This window comes from Bos indicus x Bos taurus, chromosome X (assembly GCF_003369695.1).
Source record: "Bos indicus x Bos taurus breed Angus x Brahman F1 hybrid chromosome X, Bos_hybrid_MaternalHap_v2.0, whole genome shotgun sequence".
Lineage (NCBI taxonomy): Eukaryota > Metazoa > Chordata > Mammalia > Artiodactyla > Bovidae > Bos > Bos indicus x Bos taurus.
The window spans coordinates 109,001,761-109,024,393 of record NC_040105.1 but is presented as its reverse complement, the minus strand read 5'-3'; the positions used below and the strand labels follow the sequence as shown (position 1 = coordinate 109,024,393).

The 22,633-nt window shown below is 46.9% G+C and overlaps 1 protein-coding gene across 1 annotated transcript in view; it reads left to right on the top strand.

Moving 5' to 3' along the window:
- The first annotated feature begins 808 nt into the window (after nt 1–808).
- The window catches only part of MPP1 (membrane palmitoylated protein 1), a 32,834-nt gene continuing 11,009 nt past the window's right edge, over nt 809–22,633 (top strand). The window contains exons 1-4 of the mRNA XM_027533049.1: nt 809–1,075; nt 16,177–16,320; nt 16,695–16,773; nt 17,667–17,752. Of these exons, the coding sequence (XP_027388850.1) occupies nt 974–1,075; nt 16,177–16,320; nt 16,695–16,773; nt 17,667–17,752 (411 nt within the window). The 5' untranslated portion in view covers nt 809–973. The remainder of the gene's footprint in view (nt 1,076–16,176; nt 16,321–16,694; nt 16,774–17,666; nt 17,753–22,633) is intronic.

Sequence of the window (22,633 nt, the reverse complement as noted above, 5' to 3'; positions counted from 1 at the left end):
CTCTTTACTCACCTAACATGACACTTGCATCAGATACCACAATTACACACCAGCCAGTGTGCATCTCTGCATTTTCTAATCTATCTCATTGCTCAATTAATCTATCTGTGCATGGTATCCCACTGTCTTAATTTCAATAGTTCCCTTTCCTCTGTGTGTGTGTCTCTGTGTCTCTCTCCCTGTGTGTGTGTGTGTGTGTGTGTGTGTGTGTGTGTGTCTCTCTCTCCCTCTGTGTGTGTCTCAGACTTCTATAGTTCCTTGAGGGTAATCTTGGAGAAGGGAGCCATCAATCAATCACATGAGCTCAGTCTCTCAGCAGAGAAAACTGAGTGATTTGGCTGCAAACTCTTGCCTTGGGTTTTTCTCTTCTTGGCCAAGAGGTCCTGGAAGATCGGAACAAGATTACGCAGAGTAATGTACTGCTTGTAATACTGTGAGGTTATTCTCTTCGGGTCAAGGAGCCAGGTGTTTATCAGGCAAATGTGTGTACAGATGGCGCACAGCCCTGAACTCTGGTAAGCACAGGAAATGTTTGTTTTGTTCAGCAAGTATTTCGTGCCTTCGCTGCTGGGGTGAACGCCACGAAGGTGTGAGGGTGCTAAGGAATCCCGCTCTGGAATGTTGGTCTCCTTGCTGCCACTAAGCCTTCCATTTTTTTTTTTTGTTTGTTTGTTTGTTTTCGTGGCTTTAATCGTCGGAGATTCCGGGCGCCCAGGTGCGCAGAGCCGGGCCCCTGGGGGCCTCGGGGGCGGGCACCAGGCGGGGGCGTGTTCAGGGGCGGGGCGTGGGCGGGGCTCCACCCCCGCGCGCCCAGCGCGCCTCCTGCGGGGTGGTGACGGCCCAGGCGCGCCGAGTCCCAGCAGCCTTCGCCGCCTCCGCGCGCCGCAGGCTCTGGGGCCCTCGCGCTCCAGCTTGTGCCCGGTCCCGTGGCCCCGCGGCCCCCGCGTCCCCTGCGGCCCGGCTCTCCCGCAAGATGACGCTGAAGGCGAGCGAAGGCGAGGGCGGGGGCGGCATGCGCACGGCGCTCTCCGATCTCTACCTGGAGCACTTGCTGCAGAAGCACAACCGGCCCGAGGTGAGCGGCTCCCGAGGTCCCCCCAACGGCGTGCGATGAGGGCCGGTCCCCGACTCTAGGCCTCGCCGCCCGCCCTCCTGCCCTCGGGATGGGGGCCCTGACCCCCGGGGCTCGTGCGGGACTTCTGGGCGCCATGGCTTGGGACCCGCGGCGCCTCTAGGCGGGAATCGGCAGAGGCCGCTGCCCCTGGCCCGGAGAGCTAATGAAAGGTCGGGGGAAACTTCTGCGTGGACGGAGTCGGGGTCACGGAGAAGACTTTCAGGAACAGAGCCCAGAGGAGGTCTGCTTAAGTGCTTGTGTCAGCAGAAAGGGTTGGTGGTAAGAGCCAACGCTGGCCTCAAAGTGCTCAGTCACCATGCCGTGGCATTTCTGCGGGGGCCTCTGGTGCTGGGGGGCATCCGGGTGGCCTGTGTCTGTGGGCAGGCATCATCCCAGGAGTAATTCTGCCCGCCCCCCGCCCCCCCCCCCAGATTCCTGCGATGGCCCATAAATAGCAACTCACCTCTATCCTCAAAGATGGCCCATAAGGGAGAGTTGATTCTCTTGTTATCTTGGGGCTTCCCTGGTGGCTCAGAGTAAAGTGTCTGCCCGCAATGCGGGAGACCGGGATTCGATTCCTGGGTCGGGAAGATCTCCTGGAGAAGGAAATGGCCACCCACTCCAGTACCCTTGCCTGGAAAATGCCCTGGATGGAGGATCCTGGTAGGCTACAGTCCATGGGTCGCAAAGAGTCTGGTATGACTGAGTGACTTCAAGGTAAGGCTGCATGTCAGGCCCACTCACTCACCTGAAGGCGGAAGCTGAGTCTCAGTGGTCAGCCATCAGCCAGCACCCACCGGCAGCCCTTCCACGTTTCCTGGCCTCCTCACGGCCTGCTGGCCAGGTTCCAAGAGAGGATGTCCACAGAGACACCCAGAGATAGAGGGCTCAGCAGACACTAGCTGGCCTGGGGACTCACGAGTGTGAATCTTTTTCTAGACCGCCAAGATCTTTCAGGGCAGGGCTGTTTGCACACTCACTTTTTCCAGGTAAAATGCCTGATCCGTGGGGCCTCGGACATGGTTCCCAAATTACTAAGTGCCTGAAGAGGTGGACGTGCTATGCAGCGCACCCATCCACTTGGGCATACGATGAAACTGCAGATCCCCCAGGTCCCAGCAGACTGGCGTGCGGGCTGGGGACTGTGGACTGGGAGGCATCAGAGGGAGGCTGCATTCTGTATCTGCATTGACCTTGCTGCTTCCCTCAGGGCGCCATATTCACACTTGTCCATCTTTGCAAATCAGGATTGCAGTAGTCTAGGCTTCCAGGAGCAGCAGGATGATCATGTGGGGAAGACAAAGTTGCAAGTTAGGCAGCACAGCGGCAAGTGGGCTAGGAGGGGATCAGGCTCTGAAACTCCTTGATTCCCCATAAGCTTGGAAATGTGATTTTTTGCTTTTCTTCCCAACAGTCAACTCACTTGGCTGAGCCTTAACTCCATCCCCACCCCCTGCCAAACTCTGTTTATTGAATTTTCTTTTGGCAACTTTATTGAGGTTTACTTGGCATACATAGAATTCACCGATTTGTGCAGTTCATTGACATTGGACACATACATCCCACCCTGTAGCTGTGACCTCACAGTCCTTGAGGGTTGCCCCCACACACACCTGCCATCCCTGGATGCATGGACCGCCACCCCCTCCCCCCGCCCCCCGCTCCAGCAGCATTTGTGTTTGTTTTTTTTTTCCAAGCAGCATTTGGAAAACACTATCACTTTGCCTTTTTGAGGCTGTCCTACAGGTGGACTCCAGCTTACGTAGGCCTTTCTGTGTGCCTGCTTTCACTTTGCACAACCTGAGCATCACCTGTAACTCAGTGTCCCGACCCCTTGGAGATCTTTCTGCCCCTGGTGGGAAAGCTGGGGAGGTTCGTTGCGTGCAGTTTTGAACAGAAGCTCTGTCACTACTCTGAGTAAGCAGCAGTTTTTGTGGAGCCATGAGTTTATCCTGCAATACCAGATACAGTCTCCTGCCTATGTAGTTTGTTTGCATGAAAGGATTTGAGAATGGGATAAGAAAAATTGGTAAAGCACAGAATGAAAAGCTTCCAGAACTGCCCAACTGTGGACCTCGGAGGGAGAATCTCCACGCCATGAGGGGTGGCCTGACCCCACAAACCAGATGATTCCTTATTTCCTGAGGTTCACCTTCCCTCCAAGGAAGCTGTTGCCTTTAAAGCAATTCAGAAATTCCTGTTGCCAAACACTTCATTGAGGAAGATTGCTTTCCGTAAAAGTTCTAAAGACTAGAAAACCAAAGTTTCCCTTCTGATTATAGTCCGTATTTGATACTGAAAAAGTCTTATCAGAGCACAGTGTTGCAGTACATTTGAAGTGGAGGCTGCCTTCCCTATTTAACTATAGGTGTCCTTCCTTGGAGAAACATTTTATGAGCTCTCTGTGACCTTGTTCTTTATGGCAGTCCCTTAGTGCACATAAAATGGGTTGTAAAATTCCTGCTTCTCTCTGCTGGCCTGTTTGAAGTTGCCCCTTTCCCATGACCTGAAGAAATAGGTTGCAAGTCCCTGAAAGTTCACTTGGGCCTAATGGCCCAGGAATGAAGTCTGGCTCCAGCTGAGTATCCACTCAGCAGAGCTCCTGGCCAGCAGATTCGGCCTCATCTGCTGTTGCACAGGTTTGGGGCTGGAGATATCCAGGGTGCCATCGGCCAACAGTGCTCCAGGCAGGGACATTCAGGGCTCACAGAGGTCTGGAGATTTCACCAGAGATCCCCTGGGGTGGGGGAGATGAAATCAGGTGACATTTCATGGATGGCAGGGATTTTTTTTTTCCCCTAAGCACCAGTTGCTCAAGTTTTCAACTGTTGCTCAAAAGAGGAGAACTGACTCCAGGGCAGGGAAACAGGAAGACATGCTCCAAATTAGGGAACCAGAGTACAGCTTGGTGTAACATAGAATTTTCTGAGGCTTCACTTTGCCTTTTTCCTTCACGTGGAGGCATAGAGTTGAGCCGCATCCATATGCATCCGTTCCTCCGTCCCTGTGGTTCATCCACGACTACAAGCCTCCAGCCACCAGCAGAGGCCACCTACCCTGGACTGAATTGTTGGTGCTGCAGGGTTGACTGTGCAAGAAATGCTCATGCCAGTGGACCCGTGGCAGCTCACATCCATCGTGTCCCAGGGCCGATTGTACACGTTTGTGCTCTGAAGTCACCAGCCTGCCAGTCCTGCTGCAGGTGCTTTGTTTGCCTGCATCCCAGGCACCTGGTTCATCAGGACTGAAGCCAGGACTTGCATAAAATCCTGCCTCTGAGGCTTTCCTCTCCTCCCAGCCCTTTTCTGCAGCTCTCATATTTGTGGGAAACAGTTTTCCCTTTTTTCTGGTACCTTGAGTCCTTTTGGATTTTCTCATGGGTTTTTTTTTTCCTTGTGTTCTTTCCCAAAGTGGAGCCTGCCCTGGCCCAGGAGGACTGAGCAGCTGGTGTCTGGTGTAGGCCATCACTTGCCTGCTTGGCCTGGGCCTTCTGTCTGTTTAAGTCGCTCAGTCATGTCCAACTCTGGGTGACCCCATTGACTGTACAGTCCATGGAATTCTCCAGGACAGGATCCTGGAGTGGGTAGCAGCCTTTCCCTTCTCCAGGGGATCTTCCCAACCCAGGGATTGAACCCAGGTCTCCCGCACTGCAGGCGGATTCTTTCCCAGCTGATCTCCCAGGGAAGCCCAAGAATGCTGGAGTGGGTAGCCTAGCCCTTCTCCAAGGGAACTTACCGGCCCAGGAATCAAACCCGGGTCTCCTGCATTGCAGGCAGCTTCTTTCCCAAATCAGCTTCTCAGGGAAGCCCCACGGTACCTGAAAACAGTGGGCAGAGGGCTTACCCATCGGCCCAACAGATGTTGGTTCATTCCCTCCAGTCATTGTCACCAGCTCTTAATGTGACTTGGTGGGCCCTACTTGAGTCATCCACCTCCGCCACCTGCCGCTAAGTTTGTTTTTTCATCTCTCTCTTTTTTAATCCCAGCTTCCTCTGAACTGCTGCCTCTGCCCTTTGAACCCACCACAGATGTTTCCTCTGAAGAGGGTTTCAGAGGCCAGGCCTTGCCACCCCAGCAGTTTGTGTGAATATGGGCCCCTGACAGGCTGCGGAGCAGAGGGCGGCCTTGAGCCCTTCTCACGTGGGACGGCCGTTCCCCATCCTGCCCGGGTGTGGCTGGGGGCCTCCCTGGCCAGGGGGGTACTGGTGTCCAAGTTGCAAAGTGCACCCCACAGAAAGCAATCGAGCACCTTTGCCCGATGTTGTTTGCTCAGCATTGCTTGTATCACTTTGTAATCACCCGGCACGGGTGCTCATGGCACTGGGAAGGACTCAACATTGTGGTCCAGCGTGGGGCCAGTAAGTCCCAGAACAAACAATGGAAAATCTCTGCCACCCATTGGAAGGCGCGTGTCTTAACAGCTGTGGAAACACGCCAAGTTCCAGCAGTTGAGGGGCAGGACAGGAGAGATGGGGGACCGACTGCAGCCTGCGGCCCCTGCTCTGTATGCATCTGTCTGTCTAGCCCTTTATCACAGATTGTCTGTGGGCTGGGGGTGCCAGGGGCTGGTGTGCCAGGTGTCATCAAAGAGCGGTCAGAGCAGGGGCATCAGGTGGTGCTTTGGGGGCACCCCACGGGTGCGAGTTGGTTCTTCAGGTGCCAGGTCAGAGCATTCCAGGTATCTCTCTCATCACTGGCAGCTTCTGAGGGAGTGTGATAGTGGTTCTGAGTCATTAGGAAGGGGGACTGTCTTGATGGATAAGCACATTGAAAAGCCCAGCGTTTGGCATAGCAAGTGTTGAACTTTTCTGGGTTCAATGTGTTCTACCTCTGGCACGCTTTGCAGAGTCCTTAATTTAAAGGCTGACATGTCTTGGAGCTGAATGAAGAGATGAGGCCCCCAATCATGCAGGCATCCACCCCCTTGCCAAGTTCACTCTGTCTTCCGTGGACAGACTTTCGACTGTCCTTGTTGAGAACGTTACGCAGGGCTCTGCCACGTCTGCAAACCCAGATGAATCATCAGAAATGCTTTCTTGATGGTACTTTACAGCACATGATAAGAGAATCTGATCTGTGTTTCCAGACTTTATTGCCACCTTTACCTGCTATGGTTACTGATGAATCCCTGGTTACATGGATTGAACCCAAGTCTCCCAAATTGCAGGCAGATTCTTTACCAACACTGCTGGGTTTTAAGACACGTAAGTGGTAGTTCGGAGAAGGCAATGGCAACCCACTCCAGTATTCTTGCCTGGCAAATCCCATGGATGGAGGAGCCTGGTAGGCTGCAGTTCATGGGGTCGCTAGGAGTCAGACACTGAGCGACTTCACTTTCACTTTTCACTTTCCTGTATTGGAGAAGGAAATGGCAAGCCACTCCAATGTTCTTGCCTGGAGAATCCCAGGGACAGGGGAGCCTGGTGGGCTGCTGTCTCTGGGGTCACACAGAGTCGGACACGACTGAAGCGACTTAGCAGCAGCAGCAGCAATTGGTAGTTGCTGGGAGATCCATGGAATGAATCTGCAGGTTTGATTTTGAGCATTCTCAGCCCCACAATTACTAGTGAACAAAGATTTGTAAGTCAGAATCAGGGCAAGTCAGGCATGCAGTCAGTGATCCTTGAACTCCTCAGTCTGTACGTTCAAATCTCTTAATACCTGCAACATGGTAAAAACAAATAAGGTGCTTAATTTAACAGAAAGAATTCTTCCAACTTGATGCCACATGCTTCCAGGTCGCTGTGGGTAATGCTTTGAGAAGCTCTGAGGTTACCATGTGCTTTAGCCTGTTAATTTCCAACCCCAGATTCCTGCAACTTTCTCCATGGTTTGTTGTTTCCTCTCCCCATTCGTTACTGTGCTCTCTTAGTTACAGCTCTTTGGGTGCAAACAAGTGCTACCTGCCAGCTGTTTTGCTACTTTTTTACAATAACTTCAACTCTGTCTCCTATAAGATCAAAAATAGTACATTGTCAAAACCATGGACTTGACATTGCTGTGACATGTGAGTGTAGCTCTGGGCCATTTTGTCACATGTGTGAAGATACATAACCACCACCACTAGTCTGTTTGCCAGCTCTGTAATTTTGTCATCCCAATAATGTTATATCAGTTCAGTTCAGTTCAGTTCAGTCGCTCAGTTGTGTCCGACTCTTGGCGACGCCATGAATCGCAGCTCGCCAGGCCTCCCTGTCCATCACCAACTCCCAGATTTCACTCAGACTCACGTCCATTGAGTCAGTGATGCCATCCAGCCATCTCATCCTCTGTCGTCCCTTTCTCCTCCTGCCCCCAATCCCTCCCAGCATCAGAGTCTTTTCCAATGAGTCAACTCTTCACATGAAGTGGCCAAAGTATTGGAGTTTACCTGGAATCAAATCATTGGCAATATTTTATTGCTGGGAATCGTCCCAAAGTCTGGATGGATCATAGTCTGTTGACCTGCTCACCTGTGATAGATACTCCTAGTTGTTTCCAGGTTTGAGTTACTGTGAGTAAATCTGTACGAACCTTCAGTTCAGTTCAGTCACTCAGTCATGTCTGACTCTTTGCGACCCCATGAACTGCAGCACGCCAGGCCTCCCTGTCTAAGACCAACTCCCAGAGTCTACCCAAACTCATCTCCATTGAGCCGGTGATGCCATCCAACCATCTCATCCTCTGTCGTCCCCTTCTCCTCCTACCTTCAGTCTTTCCCAGCATCAGGGTCTTTTCAAATGAGTCAGCTCTTTGCATCAGGTGGCCAAAGTATTGGAGTTTCAGCTTCAACATCAGACCTTCCAATGAACACCCAGGGCTGATCTTCTTTAGGATGGACTGTGTGGATCTCCTTGTAGTCCAAGGGACTCTCAAGAGTCTTCTCCAACACCACAGTTCAAAAGCATCAGTTCTTCGGTGCTCAGGTTTCTTTATAGTCCAACTCTCACATCCATACATGACCACTGGAAAAACCATAGCCTTGACTAGACGGACCTTTGTTTACAAAGTAATGTCTCTGCTTTTTAATATGCTGTCTATGTTGGTCATAACTTTCCTTCCAAGGAGTAAAGTGAAAGTGAAGTCGCTCAGTCATGTCCGACTCTTTGTGACTCCATGGCCTGTAGCCTATTAGGCTTCTCCGTCCATGGGATTTTCCAGGCAAGAATACTGGAGTGGGTTACCATTTCCTTCTCCAGGAGATCTTCCCAACCCAGGGATTGAACCCGGGTCTCCTGCATTGTAGGCAAACGCTTTACCATCTGAGCCACCAGGGAAGCAGTAAGTGTCTTTTATTTTATTTTATTTTTTTTTAAAAGACACAGTAAGTGTCTTTTAATTTTATGGCTGCAATCACCATCTGCAGTGATTTTTGAGCCCCCCCAAATAAAGTCTCTCACTGTTTCCACTGTTTCCCCATCTATTTGCCTTGAAGTGGTGGGACCAGATGCCATGATCTTAGTTTTCTGAATGTTGAGCTTTAAGCCAACTTTTTCACACTCCTCTTTCACTTTTATCAAGAGGCTCTTTAGTTCTTCACTTTCTGCCGTAAGGGTGGTATCATCTGCATATCTGAGGTTATTGATATTTCTCCCGGCAATCTTGATTACAGCTTGTGCTTCATCCAGCCCAGGTACAAACCTTCATGTAGCAGGTTTTGCACACACATTTGTCTTGTTCCATTACAGTGAATACAGTGAAAGTCTCTCAGTCGTGTCCGATTCTTCGTGACCCCATGGACTATACAGTCCGTGGAATTCTCCAGGCCAGAATACTGGAATGGGTAGCCTTTGCCTTCTCCAGGGGATCTTCCCAACCCAGGGATCGAACCCAGGTCTCCCACATTGCAGGCGATTCTTTACCAGCATTGCTCACTTGTAAAGTACTCATTTTGTTTTCTAAGAAAGCACCCGATTCTCTTCCTGAATGGCTGTTCCATTTTACATTGCCACCAGCCATGGATGAGAGATTCAGTTTCTTTCCATCCTTATGACTATTTAGTCTTGTCACTGGTTTTGATCATAGCTGCTCTGATGGCTGTGTGGTGATATTTCCTTATGGTTTTCTTTCTTTTTTTTTAATAGCACTGGTTTGTTTTTCTGTTTTTGTCTCTGCTGGGTCTTCATGGCTGAGCGCAGGCTTTCTCTAGTTGCAGCAAGAAGGGACTCCTCTTGGTTCCATAAGGACAAGCCTTCTGACTGTCACTAAATGCAACCCAAGCGTGTGGCCAAAATCCAGCAGAACTAAAAATTCTCCATTCATTCCTTTGGTGACTTCCCTTCTCACAGATCTCCCAGGATCTGGAGACCCTTCCTTTCATTCTTTTCTGTCGTGTGTGTGTGGACCTTGATGTTGTAAGGGTTCTGACATTTACAGTCTGTTCTTTACCTACAATTGTTTTGCAACCTGCTGTAGGTCGATGCTAAAAAGGGAACGTTGGTAGAGGCTTTTGTATTCTGACTGGTGGCCAACCCAACAGCTTTATTCTGTTTCTCACTGATCCAGCTTCTCCCTGATCTTTTTCGGGATGACCAGACGCCCAACTCAGTTCTTCTTTTTTCAGCCCCTTGTGCAGCCTGGGACAGCCTGTTCTCCAGTTCTGGTTGATGAGATACCAGCTTCCTCCTTCCTGCAATCCTCCCCAGCTAGTTTCTTCTGGGTGCACATTCTCAGCTCTGCTGTCTGCCGGAACATTTTTTAAATCTCTCATCCTCATGACTTCCTTTTTTTGTGTGTGTGGGTTTCTATTTACCTTCCTGCCTTGGACTCTCCTTTCAGTAGGGCCCAGGGACTTTTCCCACGCTCAGACTTTTCCATGGGTTCAATCCCTGCTCTGAGAACTAGATCCTACAGGCTGCAATTGAGACCCAGCACAGTCAAATAAATGAATATCAAAAAAAAAAAAAAAACCAGGATCCACACTACACACAATTCCTTAAGCTCCCAACTTGAATCTAAATGACACTCAGGAAAATTCTATCTTGCCACAAGAGAAGGCTTTTATATGCCTGTTAAGAGAGTAATCTGAAATGAATCCAGTTTTCTTCTTAGCCCCTTCTCTTGTCTCCCAGTTCCTCCATGTTGTTCACGTGTCCCTCCAGAGAGAGATGGCATGTTTACAAGCAGATATGAAGATTTTCATCTGTTTCACAGCATACCTTTCCTCCCCCCTTTTTTTTTCACTTAACAACATTTCTTTGAGATCAACCCCTGAACCTCCTTTTCATGGCTCCATGGTATCTGTGTGTGCTAGGACACTTTGCACAGAGGTAGAGGTAACTCATCTACTGTAGATGGCCTTGAAGTGCCCTGTAGCTCTGGTGTCATGAGTTACATCAGTTACATGAGTTACATCAGTTACGTCTCATCAGTTACTTTGCTAAATACAATCCCTTGTTAGAAGCTTCTGCTTTCATAGCACTGTGGAAAGCTGTGTCACGTGAGTTTGGAGAAGTGCTAGCTGCTGCCCAGGGCAGTTTCTCTTTCTCGGGACTTCCCTGATTGCAATAGATCTGGAGAGACAGACAGACACATAGATGGGGCTAGCTGTTCCTCCTTGGGGAATCTTCCCATTTCTCCTTTGCCACCAACTGGCTGATGAGATGTCCTTCTCCTGGTCCCACCCATTGGGAAGATCTTCCCTCCCCGTGGTCTCTGAGGGGCATCCCCACCCCCGCTGTGGCTGGATTGCAGCCGCCGTCCATGTGCAGCGGAATCCTTCCCTAACGTCCTGATTGAATATTTGACCTGGAGTGGGTGGGAACATTTTCAGAGTGCTCCTTGCCCTTCTCCAAGCCCTGGGCTACTTCAAGAGCAGTTAAGTTAGAAAGAGGAGGAAGAACCAGCAAAGGAGACTGAAGAGTGCTTTAAGGAGATCCATCCATTTATTCTCATTGGCATGTGATGTCAGAGCCACACTGTTCTTAAAATTCCAAAGTCCATCCACAGTAGGACAGCTCCTGAGGGTCCCAGTTCCATGCTCTGTGGCCTTTTTTCACTCTCCTGATGCCATTCCTTCCAGTGTTTTATTTGCAAATTTTCAAACCCACTGCAAAGAACAAACAATTTGATAGTAGCTTCCATTTGACATACCTCCTAGATTATACCATTAACACGCGGCCATGTGTGCTTTGTCACGTGTCTATCCACAAACCATTCATTCACCTTTTTTTTTTTTCCTCAAAGTAAGTTCCACGACTGAACCCCTGTGCCTACAACCTGTGCCCTGCAACAGGACAAACCACTGGGATGAGAAGGCCACTCACCACATCTAGAGAAAAGCCCAACAGCAGCAACTAAGACCCGGCACAGCCATAAAAGAAATGAATGAATCTTGTGTTTTTTTTTTTAAAAAGCTGCAAGCATCAGAACAGTTCACCCCTAAAGGCTTCAGTGTGCATATTATGGACTAGTATTCAGTATTTCTATATGATTTTTTTTTTTAACTTTGTGGTCCAGGGTCCATCTGGTGAAATGTACTGGATGAGTTTGAACAAATACACACACCTGTGTTAACCCAACCCTGATCACAGTTTGGAGCATCAACACTCCAGAAGTATCTCTCATACTCTACCCAGCCTACCCCTTCCCATCCCAACAGAGGCAACCACCATCTTCAATGTTGTTATTGTCATTTAGGCGTGTTCTAAAACCTCACAAATGGGCTCATCTAATGTGTACTCTTTTGCCTAAAGCTTCTTTCACTCAACATCACACTTTTCAGACTGATGCATGTTGACCCCTGTCAACATGGTCCTTTTGTTTCTGCCACCTCCTGTGGGTGAATAAAGCTGCTGTGAACATCCATGTGCAACCCTGTGTCTTTTCTTTTGGGTGAACACTTCAAAGTGTGGTTGACAGGGGCTAGGGTCAGTGTGTGCTAAACTTGTCTTTTTCGCCATCAGCTCCCTAGTACATCTTATGAAAAAGCCCAAAAGAACTTTTTGGCCCACCCAGTATTTCCCTGATTACAGTGCTTGTAGGCTATTGTAGTGCATGTGGCCTTTTGAAATGAAGTGTCCGTTCAAACATTCTGTCTTTTCCTCACTTGCCATCCTGTTATTGAGTCATAAGAATTCTTCACATGTTCTGGGTATAAATAAGTCTCTGTCAGACGTATGTATTGCAGCTTTTACAGTCAGGCTGTGCCATGCCTTCATAGCTCTTGATCGTCTTTTGGTGAGAAGGTGTTAGTTTTGATGGGACAACTGTCCGCATCTATGATTATCGCTGTGTGTGCCTACTAAACCTTTGCCTGTCTCAGGGGAGTTTCTTCACTTCGAGGTATTTATATTTTTTAGTTGTCATTTGGCTCTTTTGTGTCAGATAGAAGGCACTTCTGCTTCCTCCCCGGTTTTGACAATGCGCTATGCTGCTTTTCTCAAAGCTTGGCTGTCTCACCTTTTCTGTTTGGCACTGCCAACTGTCTGGTTTTGTCTAGAAAGTCAGGTGGGGATGAACATTCCTGCTGCCAATGTGGGGTTGACCTGGCACCATGGATTACCAAGACCAGCCTTCTGTCTGTCCTCTTGCCCAGGCCAGAGGCCTTAAATTAACTTCAGATGTATCATGCAGAGACTTTCCAGAGTGTAATTCATGCAGCTGTGCTGTCTGCATGGTTGAGGTCAATGAATCACAGTTCACGTGGCATCTTGGGCCAATGGGAGGGGTGGCCCGTTGGATAAATAACAGTTCAGTTCAGTCGCTCAGTCGTGTCTGACTCTTTGTGACACCATGAATCACAGCATGCCAGGCCTCCCTGTCTATCACCAACTCCAAGAGTTCACTCAAACTCATGTCCATCGAGTCGGTGATGCCACCAGCCATGTCATCTCCTGTCGTCCCTTTTTCCTCCTGCCCCCAATCCCTCTCAGCATCAGAGTCTTTTCCAATGAGTCAACTCTTCGCATGAGGTGGCCAAAGTACTGGAGTTTCATCCTTAGCATCATTCCTTCCAAAGAACAGCCAGGGCTGATCTCCTTTAAAATGGACTAGGTGGATCTCCTTGCAGTCCAAGGGACTCTCAAGAGTCTTCTCCAACACCACAGTTCAAAAGCATCAATTCTTTGGCACTCAGCTTTCTTCACAGTCCAACTCTCACATCCATACATGACCACTGGAAAAACCATAGCCTTGACTAGACAGACCTTTGTTGGCAAAGTAATGTCTCTGCTTTTCAATATGCTATCTAGGTTGGTCATATCTTCCTTCCAAGGAGTAAGCGTCTTTTAATTTCACAGATGCAGTCACCATCTGCAGTGATTTTGGAGCCCCCAAAAATAAAGTCTGACACTGTTTCCACTGTTTGCCCATCTATTTCCCATGAAGAGATGGGACCAGATGCCATGATCTTAGTTTTCTGAATGTTGAGCTTTAAGCCAACCTTTTCACTCTCCTCTTTCACTTTCATCAAGAGGCTTTTTAGGTCCTCTTCACTTTCTGCCATAGGGTGGTGTCATCTGCATATCTGAGGTTATTGATATTTCTCCCGGAAATCTTGATTCCAGCTTGTACTTCTTCCAGCCCAGTGTTTCTCATGATGTACTCTGCATATAAATTAAATAAGCAGGGTGACAGTATACAGCCTTGACGTACTCCTTTTCCTATTTGGAACCAGTCTGTTGTTCCATGTCCAGTTCTAACTGTTGCTTCCTGACCTGCATATAGGTTTTTCAAGAGGCAGGACAGGTGGTCTGGTATTCAATCTCTTGAAGAATTTTCCACAGTTTATTGTGATCCACACAATCAAAGGCTTTGGCATAGTCAATAAAGCAGAAATAGATGTTTTTCTGAAACTGTCTTGCTTTTTCGATGATCCAGCAGATGTTGGCAATTTGATCTCTGGTTCCGCTGCCTTTTCTGAAACCAGCTTGAACATCTGGAAGTTCACGGTTCACATATTGCTGAAGCCTGGCTTGGAGAATTTTGAGCATTACTTTACTATCGTGTGAGATGAGTGCAATTGTGCGGTAGTTTGAGCATTCTTTGGCATTGCCTTTCTTTGGGATTGGAATGAAAACTGACCTTTTCCGGTCCTGTGGCCACTGCTGAGTTTTCCAAATTTGCTGACATATTGAGTGCAGCACTTTCACAGTATTATCTTTCAGGATTTGAAATAGCTCAACTGAAATTCCATCACCTCCACTAGCTTTCGTAGTGATGCTTTCTAAAGCCCACTTCACATTCCAGGATGTCTGGCTCTAGGTGAGTGATCATACCATTGTGATTATCTTGGTTGTGAAGATCTTTTTTGTACAGTTCTTCTGTGTATTCTTGCCACCTCTTCTTAATATCTTCTGCTTCTGTTAGGTCCATACCATTTCTGTACTTTATCGAGCCCATCTTTGCATGAAAAGTTCCCTTGGTATCTCTAATTTTCTTGAAGAGGTCTCTAGTCTTTCCCATTCTGTTGTTTTCCTCTATTTCTTTGCATTGATCGCTGAGGAAGGCTTTCTTATCTCTTCTTGCTATTTAGAATTCTGCATTCAGATGCTTATATCTTTCCTTTTCTCCTTTGCTTTTCGCTTCTCTTATTTTCACAGCTATTTGTAAGGCCTCCTCGGACAGCCATTTTGCTTTTTTGCATTTCTTTTCCTGGGGATGGTCTTGATCCCTGTCTCCTGTACAATGTCATGAACCTCTGTCCATCCATAGTTCATCAGGCACTCTATCTATCAGATCTAGTCCCTTACATCTATTTCTCACTTCCACTGTATAATCATAAGGGATTTGATTTAGGTCATACCTGACTGGTCTAGTGGTTTTCCCTACTTTCTTCAATTTAAGTCTGAATTTGGCAATAAGGAGCTCATGATCTGAGCCACAGTCAGCTCCCAGTCTTCTTTTTGCTAACTGTATAGAGCTTCTCCATCTCTGGCTGCAAAGAATATAATCAATCTGATTTTGGTGTTGACCATCTGGTGATGTCCATGTGTAGAGTCTTGTCTTGTGTTGTTGGAACAGGGTGTTTGCTATGACCAGTGTGTTCTCTTTGCAAAACTCTATTAGCCTTTGCCCTGCTTCATTCCGTATTCCAAGGGCAAATTTTCCCATTACCCCAGGTGTTTCTTGACTTCCTACTTTTGCATTCCAGTCCCCTATAATGAAAAGGACATCTTTTTTGGGTGTTAGTTCTAAAAGGTCTTGGAGGTCTTCCTAGAACCGTTCAACTTCAGCTTCTTCAGCATTACTGGTTGGGGCATAGACTTGGATTCCTGTGATATTGAATGGTTTGCCTTGGAAACGAACAGAGATCATTTTGTCGTTTTTGAGATTGCATCCAAGTACTGCGTTTCGGACTCTTTTGTTGACCATGATGGCTACTCCATTTCTTCTAAGGGATTCCTGCCTGCAGTAGTAGATATAATGGTCATCTGAGTTAAATTCACCCATTCCAGTCCATTTTAGTTTGCTGATTCCTAGAATGTCGACGTTCACTCTTGCCATCTCCTGTTTGACCACTTACAATTTGCCTTGATTCATGGCCCTAACATTCCAGGTTCCTATGCAATATTGCTCTTTACAACATCGGACCTTGCTTCTATCACCAGTCACATCCACAACTGGGTATTGTTTTTGCTTTGACTCCTTCCCTTAATTCTTTCTGGAGTTATTTATCCACTGATCTCCAGTAGTATATTGGGCACCTACTGACCTGGGGAGTTCCTCTTTCAGTATCCAGTATGAAATGGCAAAATGATAGGATAAATAACATGGCCCATCAAATTGAATGCAGTCAGCTACCAGCCTAAGAAGATAAGCATTGGTTTACGTAGCTTGGGATTCCCTGGTGGCTCAGATGGTAAAGCGCCTGCCCGCAATGTGGGAGACCCTGGTTAGATCCCTAGGTCAGGAAGATCCCCTGGAGAAGGGAATGGCCACCCACACCAGTACTCTTGTTTAGAAAATTCCCTGGATGGAGGAGCCTGGTGGGCTACAGTCCATGGGGTCGCAAAGAGTCAGACACGACTGAGTGACTTCACTTTCACTTTCTGTAGCTTTGGGGGTTGTAGCCCTGCAGTGATATCCTAGGGGTCGCCTCAGCCACTTGCTTCATCCAATGCTCTGCTCTTTTGCCCCACCAGCCTGTGTCACCCCAGCTGAGTGCTGTCATGGAGGACATGTACACCAATGGGCCTGCTGCCCTGGGGAGCCCAGCCCAGACTCAGGGCCAGGAGGCCCGGAAGGTGCGGCTCATCCAGTTTGAGAAGGTCACCGAGGAGCCCATGGTAACCCCTGTTTTTCGCCATCATCACCCCCCTGCCCACTCCCGCTCCAGAGCAGGCTTCCTGCCCCCTTCCAGTGGTTGATGCCCCAGGTGGTGGAGACAGAAAGTCTTTCTCCCAAGAAATCACTTTCAGATATCTTAAAGATCAGCTCAGCCTGGAGACAGAAACAGCAACCACCTCCAGTATTCCTGCCTGGAAATGTATGGACAAAGAGGAGCCTGGCGGGCTGCAGTCCATGGGGTTACAGGACTGAGCACGTTCACATGAGGGTGGAGGGTTGGTAGCAATAAACTGATAGAACTGAAACAAACAAAACAAGATCAGCTCAGAAATAGCTCACAGTCAAGCATGCTATGGCTTTGTCTATCTTCCAGGGAATCACACTGAAGCTGAACGAGAAGCAGTCATGTACGGTGGCCAGAATTCTCCATGGGGGCATGGTCCACAGACAAGGTATAGGTCCAGCCTTCTTCTATACTTCATGACATGACTATTTTTCCTGTTAGGTAACATTTGAGCAATTACTATATGCAACCCCTTTCATCCGCCTCTGAATACATAGCAATGAAGCAAAGAGACCATCTCTGCCTCCTGGGGCTACCAGTTAAACTGAGAAAATAGGAAATTTCCTGGTACATCAGTATTTAGGACTCGGTATTCTCACGGCTGTGAGCCATAGTTCAATCCCTGCTCGGGGAACTAAGATTCCATTAGCTAAACAGCACGGCCAGAAAAAAAAAAAACAACTAAGCAAATAGACATTAACACATATTTCAGTAACTGCTGTATCTCCTTCATGGGAAGCAGCCATCAATTTGCAGAAGCATCCATTAGTAAAAGCACTTTTCTTTGTATCTAGGGGAGTGCAGGTAAGATAACCACTCTTCACAGAGATTCACACAGATTCTAAACAGTGATTAACTTGATCACTTGGTAGTGTTTGGAGGTTTTAGCTTAACAGCAGAAAAACATCAAGCTTGCTGGTGACTTCACAGTGCCAAGTTCTTCATTTTCTGATTTCTTTGAGTGTTGTATAGCTGTTATCAGAGGCCCCAGAGATCAGGGGCACTGTAGTTCCAGGAGATTTTGAGGATCAGGTACTTTTATTCTTTACTCGGAGTCCTGAAGTCAAGGCAGATGACGTAGTCAACTTCCCAGTGCTGGTCCTCATAGGACCCAGAGGGCCATCAATAGAATATTCCGGTCTCTTGTGGTCGAATACTTCCAACCCTTTGTTTTTTTTACACAATCTATTGTATCACGTGCTACAAATCACACTTTCTTTCCTGCAGTGTTTTGACTCCTATTGACAGCTCTTGTCTGAACCTGTTTTCTTTTGATGGTAGGCTCACTTCACGTTGGGGACGAGATCCTAGAAATCAATGGCACAAACGTGACTAATCACTCGGTAGATCAGCTGCAGAAGGCGATGGTGGGTATCCACTCTGCCCTTGTCTTGGTGAACTGTGGATCGGAATTGCTGTCCACGTACCGCATTTTTGTATTTATACCTCATTGAAGGGCCTCTTATCACTCAAGAAATGACAACCCTCTGTTTTCATTTAGTAAACTTCTAAAACAAGGCATATGACCCAGAGTGTCTAGAAAGAGCTCTGTACTGAGTGCCAGAAGTCCTCAGTCTTTAATGGCAGCCCTGAATCACACTCTCTTTTACTCCAGCCCTGTGATTTGGAGCAAAATTCACTTCTCTAAGTCATCTATAACACGAAGATGCTAGTAATCACTATTCTGTTATAGATTTCTTACAGAGAGGAATGGACTAAAAGATGAAACGTCAAAAAGACAGAATGATCTCTGTTCATTTCCAAGACAAATCAGTCAATATTACAGTAATCCAAGTCTATGCCCCAACCACTAAGGCTTAAGAAGCTGAAGTTGAATGGTTCTATGAAAACCTAAAAGACATTCTAGAACTAAAACCCAAAAAGATGTCCTTTTCATTATAGGGGACTAGAATGCAAAAGTAGGAAGTCAGGAGATACCTAGAGTAACAGGCACATTTGGCCTTCGAGTACAGAATGAAGCAGGGCAAAGGCTAACAGAGCTTTGCCAAGAGAATGCACTGGTCATAGCAAACACCCTCTTCCAACAACACAGGAGAAGACTCTACACATGGACATCACCAGATGGTCAATACCAAAATCAGATTGATTATATTCTTTGTAGCCAGAGATGGAGAAGCTCTATACAGTCAGCAAAAACTAGACTGGGAGCTGACTGTGGCTCAGATCATGAACTCCTTATTGCCAAATTCAGACTTAAATTGGAGAAAGTAGGGAAAACCACTAGACCTTTCAGATATGATCTAAATCAAATCCCTTACAATTACACAGTGGAAGTGACAAATAGATGTAAGGGACTAGATCTGATAGACAGAGTGCCTGAAGAACTATGGACAGAGGTTCGTGACATTGTACAGGAGGCAGTGATCAAGACCATCCCCAAGAAAAAGAAATGCAAAAAAGCAAAATGTTGTCTAAGGAGGCCTTACAAATAGCTGAGAAAAGAATAGAGGCAGAAGGCAAAGGTGAAAATGAAAGATATACCATATAAATGCAGAGTTCCAAAGAATAGAAAGAAGAGATAAGAAAGCCGTCCTGAGTGATCAATGCAAAGAAATAGAGGAAAATAATAGAGTGGGAAAGACTAGAGATCTCTTCAAAAAACTTAGAGATACCAAGGGAACATTTCATGCAAAGATGGGCACAATAAAGGACAGGAATGGTATGGACCTAACAGAAGCAGAAGATATTAAGAAGAGCTGGCAAGAATACACAGAAGAGCTATACCAAAAAGATCTTCCAACGCAGATAACCATGATGGTGTGATCACTCACCTGTAGCCAGACATCCTGGAATGCGAAGCCAAGAGGGCCTTAGGAAGCATCACTACAAACAAAGCTACTGGAGGTGATAGAATTCCAGTTAAGCTATTTCAAATCCTGAAAGATGATGCTGTGAAAGTGCTGCACCCAATATGCCAGCAAATTTGGCAAACTCAGCAGTGGCCACAGGACTGGAAAAGGTCAGTTTTCATTCCAATCCCAAAGAAGGGCAATGCCAAAGAATGTTAAAACTACTGCACTATTGCACTCATCTCACACGCTAGCAAAGTAATGCTCAAAATTCTCTAAGTCAGGCTTCAGCAATACCTGATCCGTGAATTTCCAAATGTTCAAGCTGGTTTTAGAAGAGGCAGAGGAGCCAGATATCACATTGCCAACATCTGTTGGATCATAGAAAAAGCAAGAGAGTTCCAAAAAAACATCTACTGCTGTCAAAGCCTTTGACTGTGTAGATCACAACAAACTGGAAAATTCTTTGAGAAATGGGAATACCAGACCACCTGACCACGCCTCCTGAGAAATCTGAATGCAGGTCAAGAAGCAACAGTTAGAACTGGACATGTAACAACAGAGTGGTTCCAAACTGAGAAAGAAGTTCGTCAAGGCTGTATCTTGTCACCCTGCTTGTTTAATTTACATGCACAGTACATCATGAGAAATGCCAGGCTGGATAAACACAAGCTGGAATCAAGATTGCCAGGAGAAATATCAAGAACCTCAGATATGCAGATGACACCACCCTTATGGCAGAAAGTGAAGAGGAAGTAAAGAGCCTCTTGATGAAAGTGAAACAGGAGAGTGAAAAAGCTGGCTTAAAACTCACTGTTCAAAAAAAAAAAAAAAAACTCACCATTCAAAAAACTAAGATCAAGGCATCCAGTCCCATAACTTCATGCCAAATACATGGGGAAACAATGGAAACAGTGACAGACTTTGTTTTGGGGGGCTCCAAAATCACTATAGATGGTGACTGCAGCCATGAAATTCAAAAACATTTGCTCCTTGGAAGAAAAGCTATCACCAACCTAGACAGCATATTAAAAAGAGAGACATCACTTTGCCGTCAAAGGTTCATCTACTCAAGGCTATGGTTTTTCCAGGAGTCATGTATGGATGTGAGAGTTGGCCCATAAAGAAAGCTGAGCACCGAAGAACTTATGCTTTTGAACTGTGGTGTTGGAGAAGACTCTTGAAAGTCCCTTGGACTGCAAGGAGATCCAACCAGTCCATCCTAAAGGAAATCAGTTCTGAATATTCATTGAAAGGACTGATACTGAAACTCCAATACTTGGGCCACCTGATGTGAAGAACTGACTCATTTGAAAAGACCCTGATGCTGGGAAAGATTGAAGGCAGGAGGAGAATGGGACTACAGAGGACAAGATGGTTGGATAGCATCACTGACTTGATGGACATGAGTTTGAGCATGCTCTGGGAGTTCGTGATGGACAGAAAAGCCTGTCCTGCTGAACTCCATGGGGTCGCAAAGATTTGGACATGACTGAGCGACTGAACTGAACTGAGATGAGACATTGAACATGCCCTCTAGATTCAGTTGTGCTGGGTGTTTGCCCTTCCAGATTCTTCACCATGGTTCTTCAGCCCTGCGCACAATGGTGACCGTTCCTGCAAGCAAAGCTGGGAAAATCACATGAAGTATTTGGGTGTCATTGGCCACGGCTAGTAGGAAGCACCCCTCAGGCACTTAGCATGGGAATGAAGCAGAGAATAGAAACTCAAAAACAAGTGTGGTTTCAACCAGAAATGAAAAAACTGAACATTGCCAGAATTACATGTTAACATTCCTTTCAAATTTCTGCCAATCTGACGGGTGCAAAGTACTTCATGGTTGCTTTATTTTTCTAATTGTATTCCCAGAGCCAAAGTTGAGCACTTTTCAAGAGCTCATGGCTATATGCTTTTCCTTCTTGTATCTTTTTGCCCTGTTGTCTATTGGGTTGCTTATCTATTTATAACAGAGTTTGAGTGAGCCTGATTGTTAGTTGCTCAGTCGTGTCCAACTCTTTGTGATCCCATGCAATGTAACCCACCAGGCTCCTCCGTCCATGGAATTCTCCAAGCAAGAATACTGGAGTGGGTTGCCATTTCCTTCTTCAGGGGATCTTCCTAACCCAAGGATCGAACCTGGGTCTCCAGTGTTGCAGGCAGACTCTTTACCATCTGAGCCACCAGGGAAGCCCATATAACAAAGTTTAGAAGCTCTTGAAATATTGGTTATTAACTGTCTGCCTATTATATGCACAATAATATGTTTCCAGTAAGTCAGTCAGTGTTAGTCGCTCAGTCGTGCCTGATTTTTTGCGACCCCATGGACTGCAGCCCACCAGGCTCCTCTGTCCGTGAGATTTTCCAGGCAAGGATACTGGAATGGGTTGCCATGTCCTTCTCCAGGGGATCTTCCCAACCCAGGGATGGAACTCAGGTCTCCTGCACTACAGGAAGATTATGGACTGAGCTACAAGGGAAGCCCATAATGTTTCCAAGTGTATTGTATATAGTATCTTTTGCCACATGACACAAATTAACTTTTACATAGTTGATTATATTTACACAAATCAAAAAGAAGTGTAAATTTTGAATGTTCATATATTTGAAACAGTTGTTTCAAGATTAAGGGATACAGCCTTGCTGTGGGCTCAGAAAAACACCTATGCATCACATTCTATTGAGAAGAAATGATTAAGGCCAAGTGCAGAGGATCGTGTTCTGTGCAGGGTACACTGTGAGGATATGAGTCAGCTCCTCGTGCTGGTGAGCATGAAACACTCCAGCCAGGGTCCTGGCAGGAGACAGGTGACCCACTCCAAAAGGTGGATAAGATGCTGAATGAAGGGGTTGTTTACAGAGGGGAAGGCCGAAATATAGAGGGGAACAAAAGTCCCTGATGTTGGGAAAGATTGAAGGCAGGGGGAGAAGGGGACGACAGAGGATGAGGTGGTTGGATGGCATCCTGGCTCGATGAACCTGAGTTTGAATAAACTCTGGGAGTTGGTTATGGACAGGGAGGCCTGGCATGCTGCGGTCCATGGGGTCACAAAGAGTCACACACGACTGGGCAACCCAATAACAACAACAGTTACTACCACACGGATCTGGGGCACGTGCTTTGGGTATTTACATCAGGATCCAGGTCACGTCCACACACTGCAGTTGATGGATACATCTTTTAAGACTCTGAATCCTTCTGTTTTCTGATCTGATCTTTATGGACGAAACTCGGTTGTTGGACCTATAGAGTTTCTCCTAGTGAGAGTGGAATATCTATAGAAAAGTAAGTTGAGGATAGCTCTAAAAGTATTTTTACCATTTGATTCCGCATTTCTCTCATGGGGTTCTAGTCTGTAGAAATCCAATGCAAATATATAAGGACATATGTTGAAGGGGGTCTCTGGCAGCAGGTTGTAAGAAAGAAAGAAAGTGAAGTCA